This window comes from Sebastes fasciatus, chromosome 20 (assembly GCF_043250625.1).
Source record: "Sebastes fasciatus isolate fSebFas1 chromosome 20, fSebFas1.pri, whole genome shotgun sequence".
Taxonomy (NCBI): Eukaryota; Metazoa; Chordata; class Actinopteri; order Perciformes; family Sebastidae; genus Sebastes; species Sebastes fasciatus.
Window position 1 is genome coordinate 8460971 of NC_133814.1, and position 20327 is coordinate 8481297.

At 41.8% G+C, this 20327-nt stretch overlaps 2 protein-coding genes across 14 annotated transcripts in view; both read right to left on the reverse strand.

Moving 5' to 3' along the window:
- The window catches only part of galk1 (galactokinase 1), a 108047-nt gene that overhangs the window by 57443 nt on the left and 30277 nt on the right, over positions 1–20327 (reverse strand). The window lies entirely within an intron of this gene.
- llgl2 (LLGL scribble cell polarity complex component 2) overlaps positions 1–20327 on the reverse strand; it is a 38297-nt gene that overhangs the window by 4758 nt on the left and 13212 nt on the right. For 3 of the 12 annotated variants that reach the window (XM_074621020.1, XM_074621021.1, XM_074621026.1), the window contains exons 2-24: positions 19734–19853; positions 17279–17376; positions 14830–14911; positions 14350–14465; positions 13088–13246; positions 10250–10412; positions 9987–10119; positions 9849–9903; positions 9520–9674; positions 8603–8814; positions 6970–7040; positions 6729–6882; positions 5695–5799; positions 4973–5068; positions 4541–4737; positions 3436–3583; positions 2630–2777; positions 2431–2547; positions 2167–2333; positions 1674–1938; positions 741–891; positions 612–640; positions 343–390 (exon numbers count right to left, since the gene is read on the reverse strand). In XM_074621020.1, the coding sequence (XP_074477121.1) occupies positions 343–390; positions 612–640; positions 741–891; positions 1674–1938; positions 2167–2333; positions 2431–2547; positions 2630–2777; positions 3436–3583; positions 4541–4737; positions 4973–5068; positions 5695–5799; positions 6729–6882; positions 6970–7040; positions 8603–8814; positions 9520–9674; positions 9849–9903; positions 9987–10119; positions 10250–10412; positions 13088–13246; positions 14350–14465; positions 14830–14911; positions 17279–17376; positions 19734–19808 (2944 nt within the window). In that variant the 5' untranslated portion in view covers positions 19809–19853. Of the gene's footprint in view, positions 1–342; positions 391–611; positions 641–740; positions 892–1673; positions 1939–2166; positions 2334–2430; positions 2548–2629; positions 2778–3435; positions 3584–4540; positions 4738–4972; positions 5069–5694; positions 5800–6728; positions 6883–6969; positions 7041–8602; positions 8815–9519; positions 9675–9848; positions 9904–9986; positions 10120–10249; positions 10413–13087; positions 13247–14349; positions 14466–14829; positions 14912–17278; positions 17377–19729; positions 19854–20327 lie in introns of all 12 variants that reach the window. The other 9 variants (XM_074621023.1, XM_074621027.1, XM_074621025.1 and 6 more) reach the window with 6 other exon arrangements.

Below are 20327 nucleotides of genomic sequence, written 5' to 3' on the forward strand. Positions count from 1 at the left end.
TCAGTTGTCCATCGGAAAATGGCTGTCTCACGGTAAGATAAATCGGGGAAAATATTCTAAATATAGCGTACACCGATGTTGATTTTTTTAGGCGAGTAAAATATGTTTTGCTACTGCGTCCGTCCACAGCAGAACATTGCTTTGCTCCCTTGCTGGTACTCCTGTCTGTTTCTCCAAACTGGGGGCGTGCCAACCGCCATCTACTGTAGGAAATACACTGACTATGGATAAGTACCTCATACAACTCCACTTCAAAACACCTTCACTATGCCTTTAAGGGTTCAAGCACAGTAACAGAGAGGGTTTCCTACTACTTCATAGTTCTGTCTCTCGAGTACTCACTCTCGTCATTCAGCAAAGCATGCTCCATAACACGTCTAGCTGCACTTTCTGGAACACAGGCAGCAGGCAGAGGACACGTCAGTACAGTCAGCCACAAACAAGGTGTGTGGGTAAAAAAAAAAACAGGACAGACAGCACAAGCACAGAGTTTAACAACATCAAACACTACAAGTGGATATGTAGTGTTCTGTCAGCCAGTGGCACATGCATGATTAATAAGTATGATGCTGGGCTTTTAGCATTTAGATGTCTCTGACAAGACATTTTACCTGCATCCTCACTGTTCTGTCTGGTGTTTCTAGAAGAAGGACAAAGACAAACAAAAACTCATGAGTACTGAAGAAATTGTGAGTTTCAATCAGAGTAGAATATGTAAAAAACAAAGAGGGTTTTTCTACCTATAGGTAGATGAAGCTCCATCAGGCTGTGGCCTGCGTTGGGTGGAGGAGCCTGAACGAAGAGGAAGCTCCACCAGACAGCGAGGCTCCACCACGCAGCGGGTGGACAGAGAGAACCGTTCAAACTCAGATGGAGAGATCAGGTAGAAGCCTGAAGGAAGACAACAGCACACAGAGGGTTTCAAGACACGACCATCATTTGGCAAAACAGCTGCAAAGAGACAAAGACACTCACAACAACTATGAGAAAGACAGAAAAAGACACAAAGCAACTACAAAGAGACTCACAACAACTATGAGAAGGGGCAAAACAACCACAAAGAAACTACAAAGAGACACAAAAATAAACTACAGAGACGCAAAACTAACAGTGACCCTGCAGCCGGAAACTCAATGTGTGTGTGTCATCTACACCGAGTTTGACGGCAATTCTACAGATGACTGTATAGTTGTGACATCACAACCTTACGGAAGTCCTGATGGCTCTTTTTAAAGGCACAGTTTCTGAATACAGGTTATGTGCATTTCTCTGTGGATTGAGCGTTTTGATACTTTCACAGTATTTATATAGCACCTTGACATGCTTTATAATCCAAAACTCACTTTCTACAATATGGGACCTTTAACTCACATATAAATTACATATATGAGTTTATGATATCTTTATTATATAGTATGAGCATAGCATTATTGTGGCTGTCAGTCCAGAGGAACAGATGTGTCTGCCAGTTGTCTGACACAGGTGGACAACACACACACACACACACACGATGGCCAGTTTACTACTGTGAAACTGGAGGCCTGTGTGTGTATTCTTGTACTTAAAAATCTTTGTGAGTAAATGCTAGGGTTAGGCCTGTAGTTGCGATGGTAAAGGCTGAGGGTCCTCACAAGTATAGAAGTATAGAGGTGTGTGTGTAGCCATGTCTTTACCCTGGCCGTGCTTTGTGAAGACACAGGAAGCGATGCCGCTGACGTCCTCTCGGCGCACACAGGGGTAATGAACCTGCATCTTGACTGCCGGCAGCGACACCACGTGGACGTCGCCCTGGTTGGTCAGGACCACCAGGCCGCTCTCGCCGTAGTCCTCCGACCGACTGCTGCCGAACCAGGCCACGCCTACCCGCCGTACTCTGGAGCCGTCCATGGCCGTCAGCTTCAGCTTCATCTTAGCGCTCACCTTCGGCAGGGTGAAAACCTGAACGCACAAGAACGCGGTCAGATGAAGAACGATGTTCTCCAGACCGACAGCTGTCAGTGTGTCAGTCACTTGACTATGACTTGCCCCAAACTGCAAGTGATTATCATAAAGTGGTATACCGCTATCACTATATAAGTTCTATATACCAATCTCCTTGTGTCATGTCAGTTACCTGTGTGCTGGAGTGTGTACAGTAGGTGTTTGTGGAGTGTGTGTGATGCTGACCTTAAACTGCTCCTCAGATATGACCACGAGGTGGTGCGAGCCGTGCATGTCGGGTGAGCGAGCCAGGTCGTGGGCCACCTCGAGGGGCTCGGGGAGAGGAGCCCCGTGACCGTCCAGCACCACTATACCAACAATGGGAGCCCGGTGCATGAGCTGGATCTCCTTGGCTGGAATAAAAAAAAGGAGGAAAACAACGTTTACAACAAGAGGGCAGAGATGAGAAAGCAGTCCAACCCCCAAACATCAACAACTCCCGTTTCTCACCCGGCTGTGCGGTGACCGGTTCGTCTGCTCTGTGCTCTACGGGAGGGAGGCGGAGCATGTATGCAAACACGCAGCCGCCGTTGGTCCCTGCCCATAGGGAGGGTGTGTTATGTGAACCTACAAGACAATGAGGAGACGTGTGAAAAACCCTGAGGTACAGTACAGTAAATGTAAGGGCTGCGTTCAGTGCCGGACTCACTGTCAGACAGGAAGGTGTCGGCGAAGTAGATCGTCCGTACGAGACCGGTGAACGAGTCGTCAGAGGAGCGAGCCTCGATCTTCCTCTGGACCGGAGCAATCTCCATCTCTGCCAGCTCAGCCTCCAGACGAGCGTTCGCCTCTTGGAGCTGCTCAGAGAGAAGAGAGGAAGGTAATGCCATGTCGTGTCAAAGCAGTCCACTTTCTGTCACCTGTGATTCCCTCGGCACTGCTTCTGTTGACTATCAATTAGGGGGTGGGCGATACATCAAATACACTCCGTGTATTGTGGTTCGTTCTACGTGGGATGTAGTAAATGACTATATCGCAAACATTTAGTACAAACAGCCAAATTATCACGGGAGTAAAGTGATAAAACAAAACAAAAATTCAACTAACGTTAGTCTAACAGTTTTAAAATGTTTTTCCAGATGTTTTCGTGTATGAAAAGACACAAAATGAAAACTGTAAGCGGACTACTTGATTACTAAGCAAATCATTTAAACAGCGTTTGTATAAGGAATGATTCTGTCCCAAGCTTTTTGATCACTATAAGCGGTTGATCACTGTAATCGTGATCACTATTAGGGGTTTCCACTGTAATTCAATATGTCAGCCAGTCTGTCTATAATACATACAATTTAAATAAATAAATAAAACTAAATTATAAATAAAATGATAATTAAAAAAAATAGTGCCTGCAAACTGTAAGCTATTTCAGAGAGAAAAATTGAATTGTGAATTATTAATCAAACTTAATAATAAAGACGATATTTCCAAAGACCAATCAGAGAGCTAGAGAGCTACCTTGGCAGCGTTGTTGACGTGATGTTTCCTCAACGAGACTCTGCTGCGTCTGATTCTCCTGAAGGACTGTCGGAGGGATTTCTTTATGCTCTTCACCCTGGACAGAGGACCCTCCATGGCCAGTTGGTCACAGGGGTTTAGGGTGCACCTACGATTAGGAGAACACCGAGTTAATAAATGAATGTACTAGTGATGTAAAATAACCCAAAACTCTTCCAATCGTTTAAAAAGGAATAACCCATTTAAAGCCTTCTCTCAGAGTAACTGAAATGTCTTTGAGCAGCAGATCCCAACAACAGTCCTGGAAGTCACAAAACTGATGATACAATAAAAATCAAAAGAAGCAGAAAACAAATACAATATATATCAAAATAAATGAATAAATATTATACGAACAAACTATTGGAGCAGTATAGGAGTAATACTCTAGGATCATGGATAGTGCTTCACAGCATCATTAAAAACAGACAATCCTAATTAATTTGTAAAAGATAATACTATTATAAATAAAACAAAAGAAATGCCAATGAATTTTATGATTATTTTTGCTGCACGGTATACCCATACTAGATGAAGGGGGGAAATTACAGTTGTTCCATTTTACAATAAAAATATACATAAACAGAGAATTTTTAAGAAAAATAGAAATAACAATAGAGATTAAATACATTATTATTAAATACATTATCAAAAATAAATGAAAATATAAAATTAACTATCAAAGAAATCACATAAACTTAAGTACAAGGGGCATCAGATTACTGCATATTATTTATTTTTGTATTATTATTTTAATTACATTTTTAATTAATAAAAAAGAAAGTAAGCTCCATGTTCTGTCATCTATTATTCCATTACTTTTCCTGACGTTTTAGAGTTTTGCATTGGTATCGTTTCAGTATCGGTATCAAGATGGCAGGGTATCGTATCGAAGTCAGAATTTTGGTATCCTGACCATAGAATTTAGCAAATGAGATTGTGGAGCCGAGAATTAAGGATGGTGTGTGCGTATGAAGTCCTACTACTCCATCTGCATTAAGGGTGTTGATGAAAAGTAAATACTTGAAAAATACAGCTTTAAATCTCTTTCTGTGCGTCTCCTTACTTGACGAGGACGTCGTTCTTCTGTTGGTAATCGTAGAGGCCGAAGCCGTGGCTGGTGCCAAAAGCGACCAGCTTCCACTCGGAGTGCAGGGTGAGGGCGGTGACCACGGCGGGAGGCTGGCACTGGACCAGAGCAAAAGGCTGGAAGCCTGGAGGAAACAGCACCGGCTCCTCCCGCACATCCAGCTGAGTGTGGCCCTAAAACCAACAAATCGATCGCTTTAACTCTGTGCTGCTGCTGCTGGCATAGCTCTATTGTTGGGTGGTACAGCACATTCAAAAATACAAGGGGATGTAATGTAAAGTAATGTACTGTAAACTAGCACTGTAAGACATTCCAGCTTCCAGGGAGTGATGAGTAAAGCATTAAAATGGTGAAGTCGTGAGTAACGCATTTGTTTTTGCTGTAACACGTCCCAACACTGCTCATTACCTTCCAGCGGAAGCCCTCCTGACCCTGCAGCAAATCCACAACTTTAGCCTCCACCGTCTGCTCCGCTGCCTCGTCGTTCAGTTCCAGCACCAGGATCTGGAGACAAACACCAGACACAGTGGAATGCAAGTGAATAAGTAGAATATAGCAAAACTGATATCGAGAACAAGATGACACCAATCAGTCCCATTCTGGCCACTACACCCTCACCCTGTGAGCTCCGCCTATGTTGGTGCAATTGTGTGGAGGGTTAATGGTGAACGTCTGATAGCAAGTCTACACCGGACTGACCTCTCATACTCTATTAAACCCTTAACAGAGGTGTACATGTCAGAGAATTGAGGAAACAGCACAGAAATTTAAAGCTGCATTTGGTCATTTTTATAAAAAAAACGTTTTATCACATTTGTCACTTTATCCTGACAGTAGTAGAGAAACCAGATTTTTTTCACAGATTATCTGTCTCATGTATTTTAACTGATAAAAATGACAGACCCATGTTGTAATAAACCAGAATTACCCTTTAAAATAAAGGAGGGAAAACATCACTTTACCCCTCGTCTGCTTCTACATATACAGTATGCATGCATCAGTTTTAAAAAAATATCAATTTCATAGAAGATGATCCGTCTTTAGGAATGCATTTAGAAGTTCACAGCATACATACTGTACATACACATACTGTGTTATTGATTACTGTTAATGTTCACCGGTCATCTCACCTGTCCAGCAGTGCCAGCTACAGTCAGATAACCGCTGTATTTACAGAGGTGGATCTTCTGAACGCCGAGCCTTGGGTCATCACTGTAGGGGTCAAAACAGCCAACCTGGACAAAAGGAAAAAATTATAGGTATTTAGTATCGTACTTGTACAAACGACGATTCTGAATCGATTCACAACTTACATTTTTTAAAAACTTTTTTTAAGAACCTATATATATATATTACTACTGATGGACGATAATCATAAACACCAAGTCAGAATCAGAATCAGAAATAATTTATTGATCCCCAGGGGAGAAATTGGGGTGTTACAGTAAAAAAATTTAAGAAAATAAAAATTAAGGAGTAAGTAAAATGTAAATCATGTACGTAACATTACAATATGTACAATACTACATTATAAACTTAATATATTTAAAGAAATATAAGTAATAAAAAAAAATATATATACTAAAAACGTTTTATTAAATAGTTTATTTGTGCAAGTTTAGCATGAATAAATGTTACATTTTATCTTTGTGTGTTTACATTATTGCAATCAGTTGATAGAAACGTTTTCAAGTGCAAAAACTCCATAATCTTAGACACACTTTACTTTGCTTTCATGCCATAATTTGTCACACCGCCTATACTAGCGCACAACGGACTGGAGTAGATCCTGAAATTATTACCCCTATGTACTGAATCCAGAATCGATTTTCAATCGAATCATGAGATACCGAAAGATTCGCACCCCTAAATCACTACTGTGAAGAGTAAACAGATCTTTATGTTTAAGACTGGCGGATGGCCCTTAAAGACAAATAATAATAGTATGTGAATCAGTCAGCAGCTTTCCCACTTCAGTTTTAATTGGGACAGTTCATTGACACATTACATTCTTGACCTTAGTTTGACAGAAAAGTCTTACTTAGATGTTTCCGGAGCTTTTTCAACAGCAAGTTGTGCTTGAAAGCTCCAGAAATATTAGTAAGAACGGAGGTTTAGTTCATCAATACCTTTTCGATGTTGAAAGTGTATAACAGACGCTCACCTTTCTGAATGGCGGCCACTCTCCTTCGGTGCCCTGGTTCAGGTTATCATTGGGGTCGGCGTCTGTGTGGAACACTCCGGCTGTGCTTAACTTATACATGGGACACAGACAGACTCCTGATGCATCCCAGAAACGCACCGTCCCATCCTCGTGCCTACAAAACGCACACAAATAAAGAGGATATTGTTAAATCTGTCAACGAAATGTTCCAATAGATATTTTTCCAGAGTTTAGAACTGACCCTGTGAGCAGCAGGTCTCTCTGGGGAGGGTCTGGGGCCATGTTCTGGCCTCCTGTTATTGGCCAAGGCTGCTAGGAGAGAGAAGGAAATGAAAGTTTAACAATAATACCAACTTAATGCCACCTGTTCGACCAGGAATGAAGGAATGTGTCCATATTCAGCATACCGTGTATACGTGTATGATGAACAGCTTTAGAGTTGGGTAAATGTCTCTCAGCAGAGGTACCATTATAATGTTGTGGGCTCAGCAGATTTGTACTGTACTTCAGACTGTGACGTGCACCAACATGTGTTTAAACATGACACATTTCCACTGCATGGTACGGCATGGCTCGCAATTTTTTTGTTTTTCATAAAGTTGTGGATAGTACCTGGTGCTTTTTAGTACCACCTCGGTTGGGGTTCCAAGCGAGCTGAGCCGATACTACAAGGTGGAGTTAAAACACTGCAGACCACTGATTGGTCAGAGAGAACCATCACTAGAATCGTAACTTGCGCAAAATGGGACGTCCTGCACAAAGCCAAACCCGCCGTTTTTAAATAGCCAAGCTACTGTCAATAGCAACTGCAATCATTTTATTCACTCGACCAGATTTTTTTACAAATTGGCAGCCCGCAAAATTAGGCTGTACACTACACCGTACAATTACTACGACAACAAAGTGCAGATGTTCCTCTGTTTGGTTGCCGAAAGGTTTCAGCGAGTGTCCCGTTTAAGATGACAAACAGTTTAACCCGTATGCTTACACTGGGTCCCGCCTACACTGAGGGAGTACTATCCGCAGCGGAAAAATATATATAGAAAAGGACCTGGTACCAAAAGTGAGTTGAGGCAAGTCTAGCCATGCAATGATGCATTAGATGTTAATATAGCCTTGATGCCTAGTTGGAAAACTGGAATTACCGCCTCGCGGTTGTATGCCTCCGCAAATCAGTCGAGTTGCAGTTTACATCCATGTTTGTCCAAAATGTCATCACTTCATCATGTTATCTTGTTAGATTTTTTGTGTGATATTATCATGATTAGCACATGAATTCTTGAGTTCTGGCCAAAAACATGTTTTGTGAGGTCACAGCGACCTTTGACCACATAAATCTAATCAGTTACACATTTGATGAAATTCCCTCAAGGCATTCCTGAGACATTGCGTTCATGAGACTGGAAAAGACGGACAATCTAAAAAACATAATGCTTCCGGCCACTGCTGTCGCTGGCGCAGAGGCATAATCATAATGTCCATTTATTTACACCCGTGGTAAACTCTAACCCGTGGTTCTGGTCAAAAAGTATTGAGCTTAGTGTCAAAGTCTGAGACACAGAAAGACATTTCTAATAAGGTCAATGTTGATTAGATGGGACTAAAATCAAAGTCATTTCTAGTTATCGTGAATTCTTTTGGCCACGATAACCTTGTAGTGAAAGTCATGACAGCCATAATATGTCTTTAGAAATTCCTTGTGATGTGACAAAAGCAGTGAAAAATGATCATGACAAACACAAAAGGGATGGCAGGAAATTAATAAAATTACAAACTCAATGGAACTGTTTTTTAAAAATCAAAGACAGTGAAGTTCATTGTTATTTGAAGAGGAAAAACTTCACAGCTCTTGGTGACATCTACTCAAGGCGTACCTTTTTGGAGTAGTGTGTGCTCTGCAGGTCTCCAGCAGCGATGACCCTCTCCCACAGTTTGAGGGGGATGGCGGAGACGTGGTGGGAGCAGGTGATGGCGGAGCTGTGGAGGGGAACCAGGTACGGTGTCTGAATGACCGGCCAGCCCTCCGTCTGCAGGTCAATCACTACCAGCTCCTCCTCTACCAGGACCACCAGCGCACTGGGATCTCCTGCAGACGGACAGAGAGGAGCAATAACAGTAGTTATATATAGTGTACACACTGACCTGGGTTAGGTTAGTCTCACTTGTCTAGACAGGTCTCTATAGTGCTGTGCCTGTGTCTGGAAACGTTCTTGGGTTGTAAATCTCTCTAGTGAAATCACACTGAAACAAAGACCCAGTTTAAACAAATTATCTAAACCGCTCTCAAAACCTAAAGTGAGCACACCTGGATTGTCCGCTTTAACATTTTGCATTGCACTGCACTGTATCAGAGATGACACGTCTTCAGGCTGTTTGCACCCTCCCCAGGTCAACAGTGACAGCTCAACAATGAGCATTTTTACATGCACACAAGAAACCAGTTTACTGGGAGAGATCAGATTACAGGAGAAAAACACACAATGCGTTTCAATGCTAGATGAAGACTCTTGATAGCTGTGCCTGTCTGATAGCAAACTGAGGAGTTTAACGTGTTATAATTGGCAGAGTGGAACCGTATGCCGGGCAGGCACTGTACGGATTAAGCAAAGATTTTAAAAGATGCTCTATACGATATCCAGAGCATTAATATAGCAGCAAACAACTATTGTCTATGTAAAGATATAGAGGAGTAACGTCTACCTGAGCAGAGAATGAAGTCTCTCTCTCTGTGTGTGTGTGTGTGTGTGTGTGTGTGTGTGTGTGTGTGTGTGTGTGTGTGTGTGTCGCCTGCCTGTGTGCTGCGGTCCGGCATTGATGGCGAAGAAGTCGATGATCCTGGAGGTGAAGTCCAGGGCCACGTGTGTTTTACTGTGGATCACTGTGATACAGTGTCTGTCCCCGTAGCTGGCCCTGGGCATGCCACCGCTGAACAGCAGGAACGGAGGCCTGCGTACACACACACACACATATAGGTTCAAGTTCAGTTCAGTTTGCACAGTGATTAATGTGTAACAATAGGTCACGTGAATAGAGTTAAACATTAGAACGGTGAGGACGTAAGAAGCACTTTCACTGACGGATGTCACAAATTAATCTCACTGGTGAATGAAGTGAACTCACCCTTCTTCTGTAGGTAGCTGGACTATTTTAGAAATGGCCTTGCAGGGGAAATGGCCTGCAGCGATAAAAGACGAGTTATCATCACACATTTCATGCAGTAAAAAGCCAAATATGCAGCGGAGACCTCTTTATCCTCACCGTAAGGAATGTCGGACTTCTCCTCTTCCTCGTTCACGTCCTCGCGACCCACCATCCATCGACAGTAACTTCCATCGCTGTGTGAACTGAGAATGTATGCTCCGTCCTCTGTCCACCACACACTCTCCAGTTGCTATGGTTACGTGGAAAATACACAAGGCGAATACCATGATTAAGCATACCGGTTGTAACCGCAGCTAATCCAGGCCTGGCTGGTGTTCTATTCAGGTCAGAGGCTTTATACTGAGCTACAGAACATTTACCTGTGTGGCGGGGATGTGCTGGATGGCACACTGTTTCTCCAGATCCCAGATGACCATGAGACCGCGTCCGTAGCCGATAACGACCTGGTTTGGGTTGATCGGGTTCTCCTGTAAGGCCTCTGCGTGTTCCAGATTCCTGCGGCCGATGTAGTCGTCTGGCACGCTGGAGGAGACGGGAGGAAGAGGATAAAACACAGGAGAGAGGAAAGAATGAGTGAAAGGAGATGGGAGACAGAACATCAATCTGATCTGTGGAGACTCAGAGCACATTTGTTGATGACACAGGGATATATTGTATTGTGTGTGACAGCGGTTTAGTTTGAACGATCAATACACATTTAGGTTGTTTATGGTCAATCCACTTGAAATAAGGAACTGCTGTCCACAGAGAATCTGAGAAGCTACTGAGTATTACTGTTGAGTGCATCTGGGGAGACACCCTTAAAGAGATAGTTCGGATTTATAGTGGGGTCGCATGAGGTACTTATCCAAAGTCAGTGTATTACCTACAGTACGTAGATGACGGTCGGCACACCAATTGTTTGGAGACACAGAGAAACAGACAGGAGTACCAGCACAGGAGAAAAGCAATGTACCGCTGTGGACGGAGGCAGCAGCAAAACGGATTTTAAAACATATTCAAAATTAGAAAAAAAAAAAAAACAATATCAGAGTAAGTGTAAGCTATATGTAGAATAGTTTCACTGCTTTAGCTTGCGGTAAGACAGCCCTTTCTGACGGGTAACCAAAGCCGTTATATCCATCTGTGGTCTCTTCAAAGCCACCAGACTCCATTGACAAAACAAGTCAGTTTACTGCCTTGATCGGTTAGTTTGTTTGTGTTATTGTGTGACTTTGGTGTTTTAAAGTTTGGATTCACCAAAGTCTCACAATAATACAAACAAACTAACTGATCGACGCAGCAAGTCCTGTGTTCTGCGAGGTAATATTACTGTTTTTCTCAAAGGAATCTATTGGCTTTGAAAAGAGCATAGATAAAAGGCTTCAGTTCCCCGTCAGAAAGGGCTGTCTGACAGCAAGGTAAAGCGGTGAAAATAATCTAGATATAGCGTACACTTAAATTGTTATTGATTTTTTTTTTTTTATAATTTTGAATATGTTTTAAAATGCATTTTGCTGCTGCTCCCGTCCACAGCAGTACATTGCTTTGCTCCTGTGCTGGTACTCCTGCCTGTTTCTCCATCTACTGTAGGTAATACACTGACTATGGATAAGTACCTCATACAACCCAGCTTCAAAACCCGAACTATCCCTTTAAGGGTGTCTCCCCGGATGCACTCAACACAAATGCTTGAAAAAAACAACTCAAGCTTACAGTAATACTCTGTAGCTTTGACTTTTTCAGATTTACTTTTCCCTTTGGAAACGCACAGCAGTTCACAGTATTTCAAATGGATTAACCATAAACAACATAAAACTGTCCTTTTAACTTTGTTCCTTATATATAGGCAGTTGTGTCTTGTACAACAGAGGTACAGTTAATAAATTGGATTTAGGGATCACAAACTACAAGTGGTCTCACATCTCAACATGTGCTCTCATACAGCCACCAACGTTGGATTAATAAGGGCCCCAGACCCTCACTGGCTCAGTTCCAGTTCAACACTACTAAGAGCCTGGCCATTATTTCCAATGGAGAGAGTGACTGCACTCTCACCAGCAGCCACATGAGCCACAACAGGCCCAATTCTGCACCAGGTCTCGAAGCCAAAGTTCAACTAAATTTAACTTTGACCCCAAATACACTTTTGTGGGTCTCTGATTTCCAGTTATGTATCTCTCTACCGTTCTATCCTACCAGGTAAAATATCTCAAGCATGGCAGATAATATCAACAGGTTACAAATCTTTATATTGTGGTTGTTTGTTTCCGATGTGGTCTGTAGCATCCTACTGTAGTTCACCGTTTTGTAGGATTAAGCGCTGCACTTCATTCAACACACTACGGAGGACTCAACTATATAGCTCATGTGTGTTTAGTGTGAAAGTGGTGTCTGGGGCCCCAGGTTGTCTGTGCGGCAACCTCTTTGTAGTAATTTGATTCATTGCTAATTTTGTAGGGCTGTCAATTGATGAAAAAATTATATAATCATGATTAATCACAATATTGTCTATAGTTAACTGCGATTAATTGCAAATTAATCACATTTGTTGTCTGTTCAAAATGTACCTTAAAGGGAGATTTGTCAAGTATTTAATACTCTTATCAACATGGGAGTGGAAAAATATGCTGCTTTATGCAAATGTATGTATATATTTATTATTGGAAATCAATTAACAACACAAAACAATGACAAATATTGTCCAGAAACCCTCACAGGTACTGCATTTAGCATAAAAATATATTCAAATCATAACATGGCAAACTGCAGCCCAACAGGCAACAACAGCTGTCAGTGTGTTAGTGTGCTGACTTGACTATGTCTTGCCCGCAAACTGCATGTGATTATCATAAAGTGGGCATGTCTGTAAAGGGGAGACTCGTGGGTACCCAGAGAACCCATTTTTATTCACATATCTTGAGGTCAAAGGTCAAGGGACCCCTTTGAAAATGGCCATGCCAGTTTTTCCTCGCCAAAATTTAGCGCAAGTTTGGAGCGTTATTTAGCCTCGAGCTCCATTTCATATGAATAAATTCTGGTATATTGTAGATTTGAGTGAAGATTTGAGTGAGATGCTGGACACATTGATAATGGATGCTATAAATGCTGTTGATTTGTAGACTATTGTTACACAGAAATCTCCCCTCCCTGGCTCAGTGTGGTGATATTGTGAAATGAAGGCTATAAACTATGTGCACTGTGTTGTGGTTGCTGACCTGCTGGCCACTTGGTCGAGACTAATGTTCCTCTCTTCCAGCTCTCTGAACCCTGGGACTTCAACGATGAAGACATGTCCTCCTTCTGTCCCCAACAGCAGCAGCTCCCCTGAGGAGTGAGCCAGCACTGCTGTCACCCTGGTAACACTGGGAGGGGCACTGAGGATGAGGAGAAGAAGAAGAGGGAAGTGAGATCATTTGGAGGATTGATGAACAGTTGCAGTTTGTATAAAGCCGGGCTACAGCTAACGATTATTTTCATTCTCTATGAATCTGCAGATTATTTTCTCGATAATTGTTTGGTCTATAAAAATGTCAGAAAAAAGTGAAAAATGCCAGCTATAATTTCTCACAGCCGGAGGTATTAGCTTGTTTTCTTCAGCCAAAGATATTCAGTTTACCATCATATATGACAACAGAATGCATCAAATACTCACATTTGAGAAAATGAACCAGGAAATTTGTTTGACATTTCATGCTTGAAAAAACGACTGAAACGATGAATTAATCATCAAAATAATTTTCTGCCGATTGCCAAATTGATTTGTCGACTAATCGTTGCATCTGTAGTATAATGCATGTTTATACAGGATTTATCAAACTGGATAGGTATGTAGTGCCTTGATGGATATGCCTTTTAAACCAAATTACTTCAAGAACTTAGGAGCCCCAGGACATGTTGTACCAGTCTGGAGGCTTCTGTTTGGGGGACAGAAACTAACTACATCCCAGCAACCACAACTGGAAGTAGTGTTCTTTGGTTGAAATGTAGATACTAGGGCTGTCAATCGATACAAATATTTAAGATTAATCGCATGATTGTTCATAGTTCATCGCGATTAATTGCAAATTAATCACATTTGTTATCTGTTCAAAATGTACCTTAAAGGGGAGATTTGTCAAGTGTTTAATACTCTTATCAACATGGGAGTGGACAAATATGCTGCTTTATACAAATGTATGTATATATTTATTATTGGAAATCAATTAAGAACACAAAACAATGACAAATATTGTCCAGAAACCCTCACATGTACTGCATTTAGCATAAACAATATGCTCAAATCATAACATGGCAAACTGCAGCCCAACAGGCAACAACAGCGTAAAACAAATTTGCAGTAATGCGTTATCGCGTTAAATTTGACCGCTCTAGTAGATACATTTCAGAAGTTCCTAAAATAGTTCCTTGTAAACTACCTGCACTGGAAAAGGGTAAAAAAAAGGGGGACATCTGTATGAGTGTGTACTGCGTGTTTTACCCAGGTGGTCCAGTGAGTGTGAAGCGTCCTATCTCCAGCAGTTCAGAGAGTCCCTTGTGAGCTTTTAAAGTCCACATGTGCAGACTGTTGTCATCCAGCAGAGTCACCAGTTCAAGCTAAACATAAGCCACAATCAATCAATCAATACTGTCCAAAAAAAGCAATTAAAAAGGCATTCACAAGTGGCTAACAATGTTCCATACAAAAGACTGTCTCCTACATGATAAACAAGGCAGGCTACGTTAAAGCTACTACGAGGAACTTTCATTTTGTGTTGATTTTGGAAGTCCCTGAGGACAAAAGCAGCATTAAGAATAACTATATATAAATAGCCAATCTTCTCGCTGATGGTCTCGTTTAATTATGTAGGTCATATAAAAGGCATCAGTATTAAATTGAGACCGTTTCATAATCAGTTAACAGTTCCTCATAGTAACTTTAAAAAGCAGAAATGCTGCTGTATATGTTCTTTGACTGTACCTGGTGGGGGAGGAAGTGCACCTGTGTGACGGCAGCATTCTCATCATGTAGACCCATGAACTCCACACCTGGAGCTCCATACCTGGGCACTGGTCAAGGACACACTGGATTTGTGATGACAGACACATACAGTCCTATTGGACATACAGTGATAAAAGACACCAGGATCCTGTATTTCATAGCTTTGGATTAGCTGGCTTCACCAGAGCGTAACATTGGTGATCCTGGTTATCAAAGGCTGGTAATAAGCTGGCTCAGAGAACTCGAACTCTTCTCGATTACAAGTCAATCGCATGCACCATCATCAGAACAAATTAGGAGTACTGTTAGATAAAATGACATGAGATGAAAGAGTGTTACTCGCGGGGAAATATGGTTATTGCTGCAGGACAAAAAGTGATTTATAGTGAGGTGAAATATACACAATATAAATGGATTGCAGAATAAGAACCTGAAGAAACAGTAGGAATAATATCCAAGTATTACAAGTAAGGCTATGTAGTGTTCCTTTTAAAATGAGGTTGGTATTTTCAATATGTTCCCCTAATTTCGGCTGATTTTTTGAGTAATATTTAGTGATATTTGTGATTTATTTGACTATTTTATTATTCAAACTCTGAATAATAGTTTAACAATGAATAAGTAAACTAAGTGTTATCTAAAGCACATCTGTGCATAGGAACATAAAAAAACGTGAAAGATTGAATTCCTGTATACTGTGAGCACTGAAGAATGGAATGTCACGTCTAAATGAATACATAATTAAATAAAGAAATATGCCCAGGAAATGAACATGACTATGAAATAAATCCTGTCATAAATAAATGTAAATATAAATATAGATGAGTCAATATAGTTAAATAAATTTTTTTATAATTTATTTTAAAAAGGATGTTTTTCAAAGGCCTATTTTAATTTAATTTCAGGGGACATTTATTTCCTAATAACACATTAATTTCACAGCTCTTTTTATTTCCATCTGTTATGTTCAAATGAATGGGGCATATATTTCTATATTTTAAAAAGGGACTGTTTGTAAGAATCAGCAATGCTTGTTAACAGCGAGAGGTCTCTCCATGAATCACTGCTGATCCTAGTGTTGGCTTTTCCTGCTTCAGCCTCCCGACCGCGGCCGGAGGGAGACACCGGCACCCGGTCGGAGACGATAACGTTTCTTGCTGCGGAGCCCCGTTGCTTCACCTCTGTTGGTCTGGAGGAGCTGCAGCAGTTATTTCTGCACAAACGTCCACTGTACATTCACTAGATATTCTCAGAGCTACGAAGACTTCTGCAGTGTGTAGTGTGCGCGCATGCACGTTAGGTGGAGCGAGCTGAGTGAAGGCAAGCAGAGGAGCAGAGGAGCAGAGACTCCGGCCCTGGAGACCACAGCTATGGTCTCCCCCGCGTCCCCCGACCAACACTGTTTTGCAAGACGGGCTTCACTAGATATAACTTTGTGGTTTTGGTGCTTCCGTGTAGTTTGTGTTGGGGTCTTGTCTGAACAGCATAGCCACATGCAAGCGCATATGCGAGTGTGCATGGGACACCGACCCGTGTGATTTATATGTGTAAGAAGTTACAAACGGTCCCTTTAAAAGGAAGAGAATTAAGGGACATTTTGATATTGAAAAAAAATAAACACATTTTAGCATAGCATTTAACAAGAATTTATCATATAGCATTTAACAAGAGATAAATGAACAGCTCACACAAGGACACAGGATTGGAGATGTATTTTTCCATTTCACTGTGTCTTAAAAAAAAGAACCCTGCGAGGACCTAAAGAAACAGGCAGCTGCATTATTTTATCTGATTCAAGTCATGTATGAACAAGTAAAGATTGTGATTATGATTGGTACAACCACATCTTCTGTGGTATTATGTATACCACAAATGCAGAACTCCAGTTGAACTCACTGAATCTTAATTGCAATATAGGTCTGAAAAAAAAAAAAGAAGATATTTTTCTCATACAGTTCATCCCCATTATCAAATGATTTGTGTGCTACATAAAAAGAACAGAAGCTGCTCTGTTCTTTGACTCGTATTATTCATTCAAACATTTGCCTTCATCTGTGCTCTCTTGCAGTTTTTTATCCAGGAACAATCTGCTGCATTGTATGAATGGATTATCCTAATGAGAGAAGGTACCGTGGTTATCTCTTCTGTGTCAATGGGGAGAGAGTACCGACTGGCTCCGCTGCACTGTCAATGAGCGGAATTGTGTGTGAACAGCCGTGGCAGCACAGACTCCACTGTGTGAGAACGGCGGGCGGCGTTGAGCAACAGCGTGGGAAAAAACGAAAGCACCTGAACCAGGTAGCCATGTGAACCGCAGACGAGGATTTAGCAGCCGTCTCATTAGCACCGCCTGCCTCAAGTTCAAACATGACAGATTCCTCCCTGACAACTATTTCGCACACACACAGTGAGGCGGAGGGAAGGATACAGTTTGATGGCCCCGGAGCGGGTCCCGATGGCCAGCAGCTGCAGGGAGGGACTGTAGCCCAGGGCGCTGGGCTGGTGGGGGAACCCATGCTCCACTGTCTGGAGAGGAGAGAGAGGACGGACGGAGATAGCAGAGACAATGTCAGGACAGGATGGAGACAAGACACTGCAGATAACAGCATGTGGACAGGGAATAGGAAGGGTTACAGATAACATAGAAACATGAATCCTGCTGTGTCAAAGCCCCCCCCCCCTCTGTCACTTCCTCTGTCATGACTGTGACGTGTTACTGATATGTTTTTGAAGGAGGACTTCTTGTTTAGTTAAGTGACCTTACACTAAGTCTCCGCCCCTCGAACGCAGACTAGCAGACAGATTTTCTTAATTTTCAGGCTGGTTTTGTGGATTTAGAGCTAGTAGTGGTTAAACTTTGTGTAATAGTGCTACTCGTTACTTGGAGCAGCTGGAAGGAGGTACACGTTTCTAAAACTTTACGTTTAGACGTAAAAACCTGTGGAGCCAGCAATAGCAGAACTAGCTTTAGCACAATACTATGCAAACTACTGAAGGTATACACATGCTGCTTTGTAATGATTGTAACAGTGAATAACGACCGACCCGGCTTTACAGGAACAGTGTTGTTCCTTAATGTCATTGTCTTCTGTCTCGATCACCAGGTGATGGTGGTTCACTTTTACACTGTGATCTGGAGGCTTCTATCTTTGTGTTTTTAATCTGCTGCTGAGTGAGTTTGACAACCTGGATATATCCTCCGAATGCATATTGTAAACCCTTCTGTCTGCTTCTTTCTGAAATCGCTTTCAACAAAAAATTTGGAATAGCAGCGGGGGTGGAGGGGCGGGGCTTAGCGAAGGGTCTATTGTTGAGTAATCGATCAGGATAAAAATACTTCATGCCGATCACTCTTTATAGGAACCTCCGTAGTAAACTTTTTCTGCATGTTTAGTATTCTCCACAGACCAGATATATAAAACTCTGAGTACGCACAATGACAGAAATGTGCATAGGCAATCAATACCTCTGTATGATCCACCAGCCTTTATACCTGTCAAAAAGAGAACGGCAAAGAAGAAGCGCGGTTTCACCAACAAGGCAACAGCAGCCGCCATTGTACACGACCATTACACACAGCTAGGGATGTTACAATACCAGAAATTTAGTAGTTGATAACCAATACCAGTGAAATTCCACGATTCTCAGGACCGATTCGATATACCACAGTTACAAACCCATGTACTTTAACATACACATTACCGTTAGCATTCTGGATTTTGTGAAGTTATCATTAGTCCCTGATGATTCGCCTCGCCAAAAACTAAATTGCACAAGAACACATCATGATAGCTTTGAAATATGCCTCCGCCCAATACTCATTTTTACTGAATAGAGCGTGAACATCATAATGTAACTCAATGCAACCTCCGTACATTGGCTTCATTATTTAGCAGGACTGTGCTGCTAGCTGCTAACGTTACTAGCTCTCCTTCCAATTTCAAAACAGATTTGTTGTTCACAATGTAGCATCATCAGGGACATTTTCTATCATTACCGGGATGACGGCACGCCGTTAGTCTCGAGCCCTGACGTGACCTGCGGTACTGTAAAAAAACGAGCACCGTCACATTTTCTAAATTTTTGGCATCGACTTGGTACCAAAGTATCTGTTCTCGTGACATCCCTACACACAGCTATGTGTGCCTATATATAGCATCTGAATTATCATTAATTCATCACACGTACCTATAAACCACCAGCAGCAGTGACATGACAGCCATCATCACTAAAGTCAGAGAGATCAATCACCCAGTTTAAAAATTCTGACTTTAAAAAAGTGCTTCACAATTAAAGCCAAAATGAAAAGATCATAATCCCGTGCAAAAAAATTAACACAGGAGCGCACAGAATTAATTAATCAAAATTAGGTTTATAAATAAGATTTCTGACAAAAATAAAATCCAAACACAACTAGTTAAATTTGCCAACAACCTAAAAAGAATACAGTTTCATCACAAGACTATATTTTTCATCTCCACCTTATCATATTGCCCTCGGCTTGCTCTTAAACCGTGTATGCTTGGTCTGAAAGGAGGAAATCAGCTCATGTAACCACAATCTCTTACTAGTTTATTTAAAGGTCAAAGTAGGTGTGTAGGTGTAAACAAAAAATGACAAAACAGTAGCTGCACAAGCTGTTATTAACATCACGTAACACTTGGCAAAATCCTGTGTGGAAACTGATAAAGCTGTGCACCTTTCTGCAGTGCAAATGCAACCAAACAGAGAAACAGCTGAGGGGAAACTACGCCGAGGCAGCAGGTTTTTAGTTGTTTAAGTACAGTTAAATGGTATACATTCTATTCTAGCAACTAATGAGGACCAGATTCACATCTGCTGCTGCTGTCGTGTTGTGTTGTGTCCCGTCGGGGCTCACTTGCCTTGTTGAACTGGAAGAGCTCCTGTTTGAGTCGATCTCTCTGGGACTCCTGGCCGTGTCGCCTGAACCTCTTCATCCTGACTCAGCACCGGCGTGGAGCCTGCGGGCCCACTGACGCACGCTGCAGGGAGGAAAAGAAGAGGGGAGAGAAGTGTTACATTATGAAAACCTCCCGTCATTCCTCCCACAAATTAAGTGTTGTCCTACTTGCTTCCTAGTTAAATCTAGGGATAGTATGAGAGAGGAAAAAGTGGAAGAGCAAGAAAGCAACACTGAAACTTTATTTCAGTCCCGTCTATATGCGAGCGATGCATCGAATATATCAGATATATCTGAATATAATTTTACGTGTGATGTGGCGGTGGGTTGACCGTATCATTATATCGAGATATTCCTTGTGCATTTTTAGTAATATATTTATGGAGTAACAGCAGGTTGTGTTGACATGCAGGAGACTCGCTCTCCATCTCACACATACACACACCAAACTGAACAACCACGTCCACCAGTTTAACATCAATCATTGTCCTGAGTTCAAGTCAATTCAAAACGGAGGAGGATCCTGGAGAGGAGCCAAGAACAGAAGAATCATTTC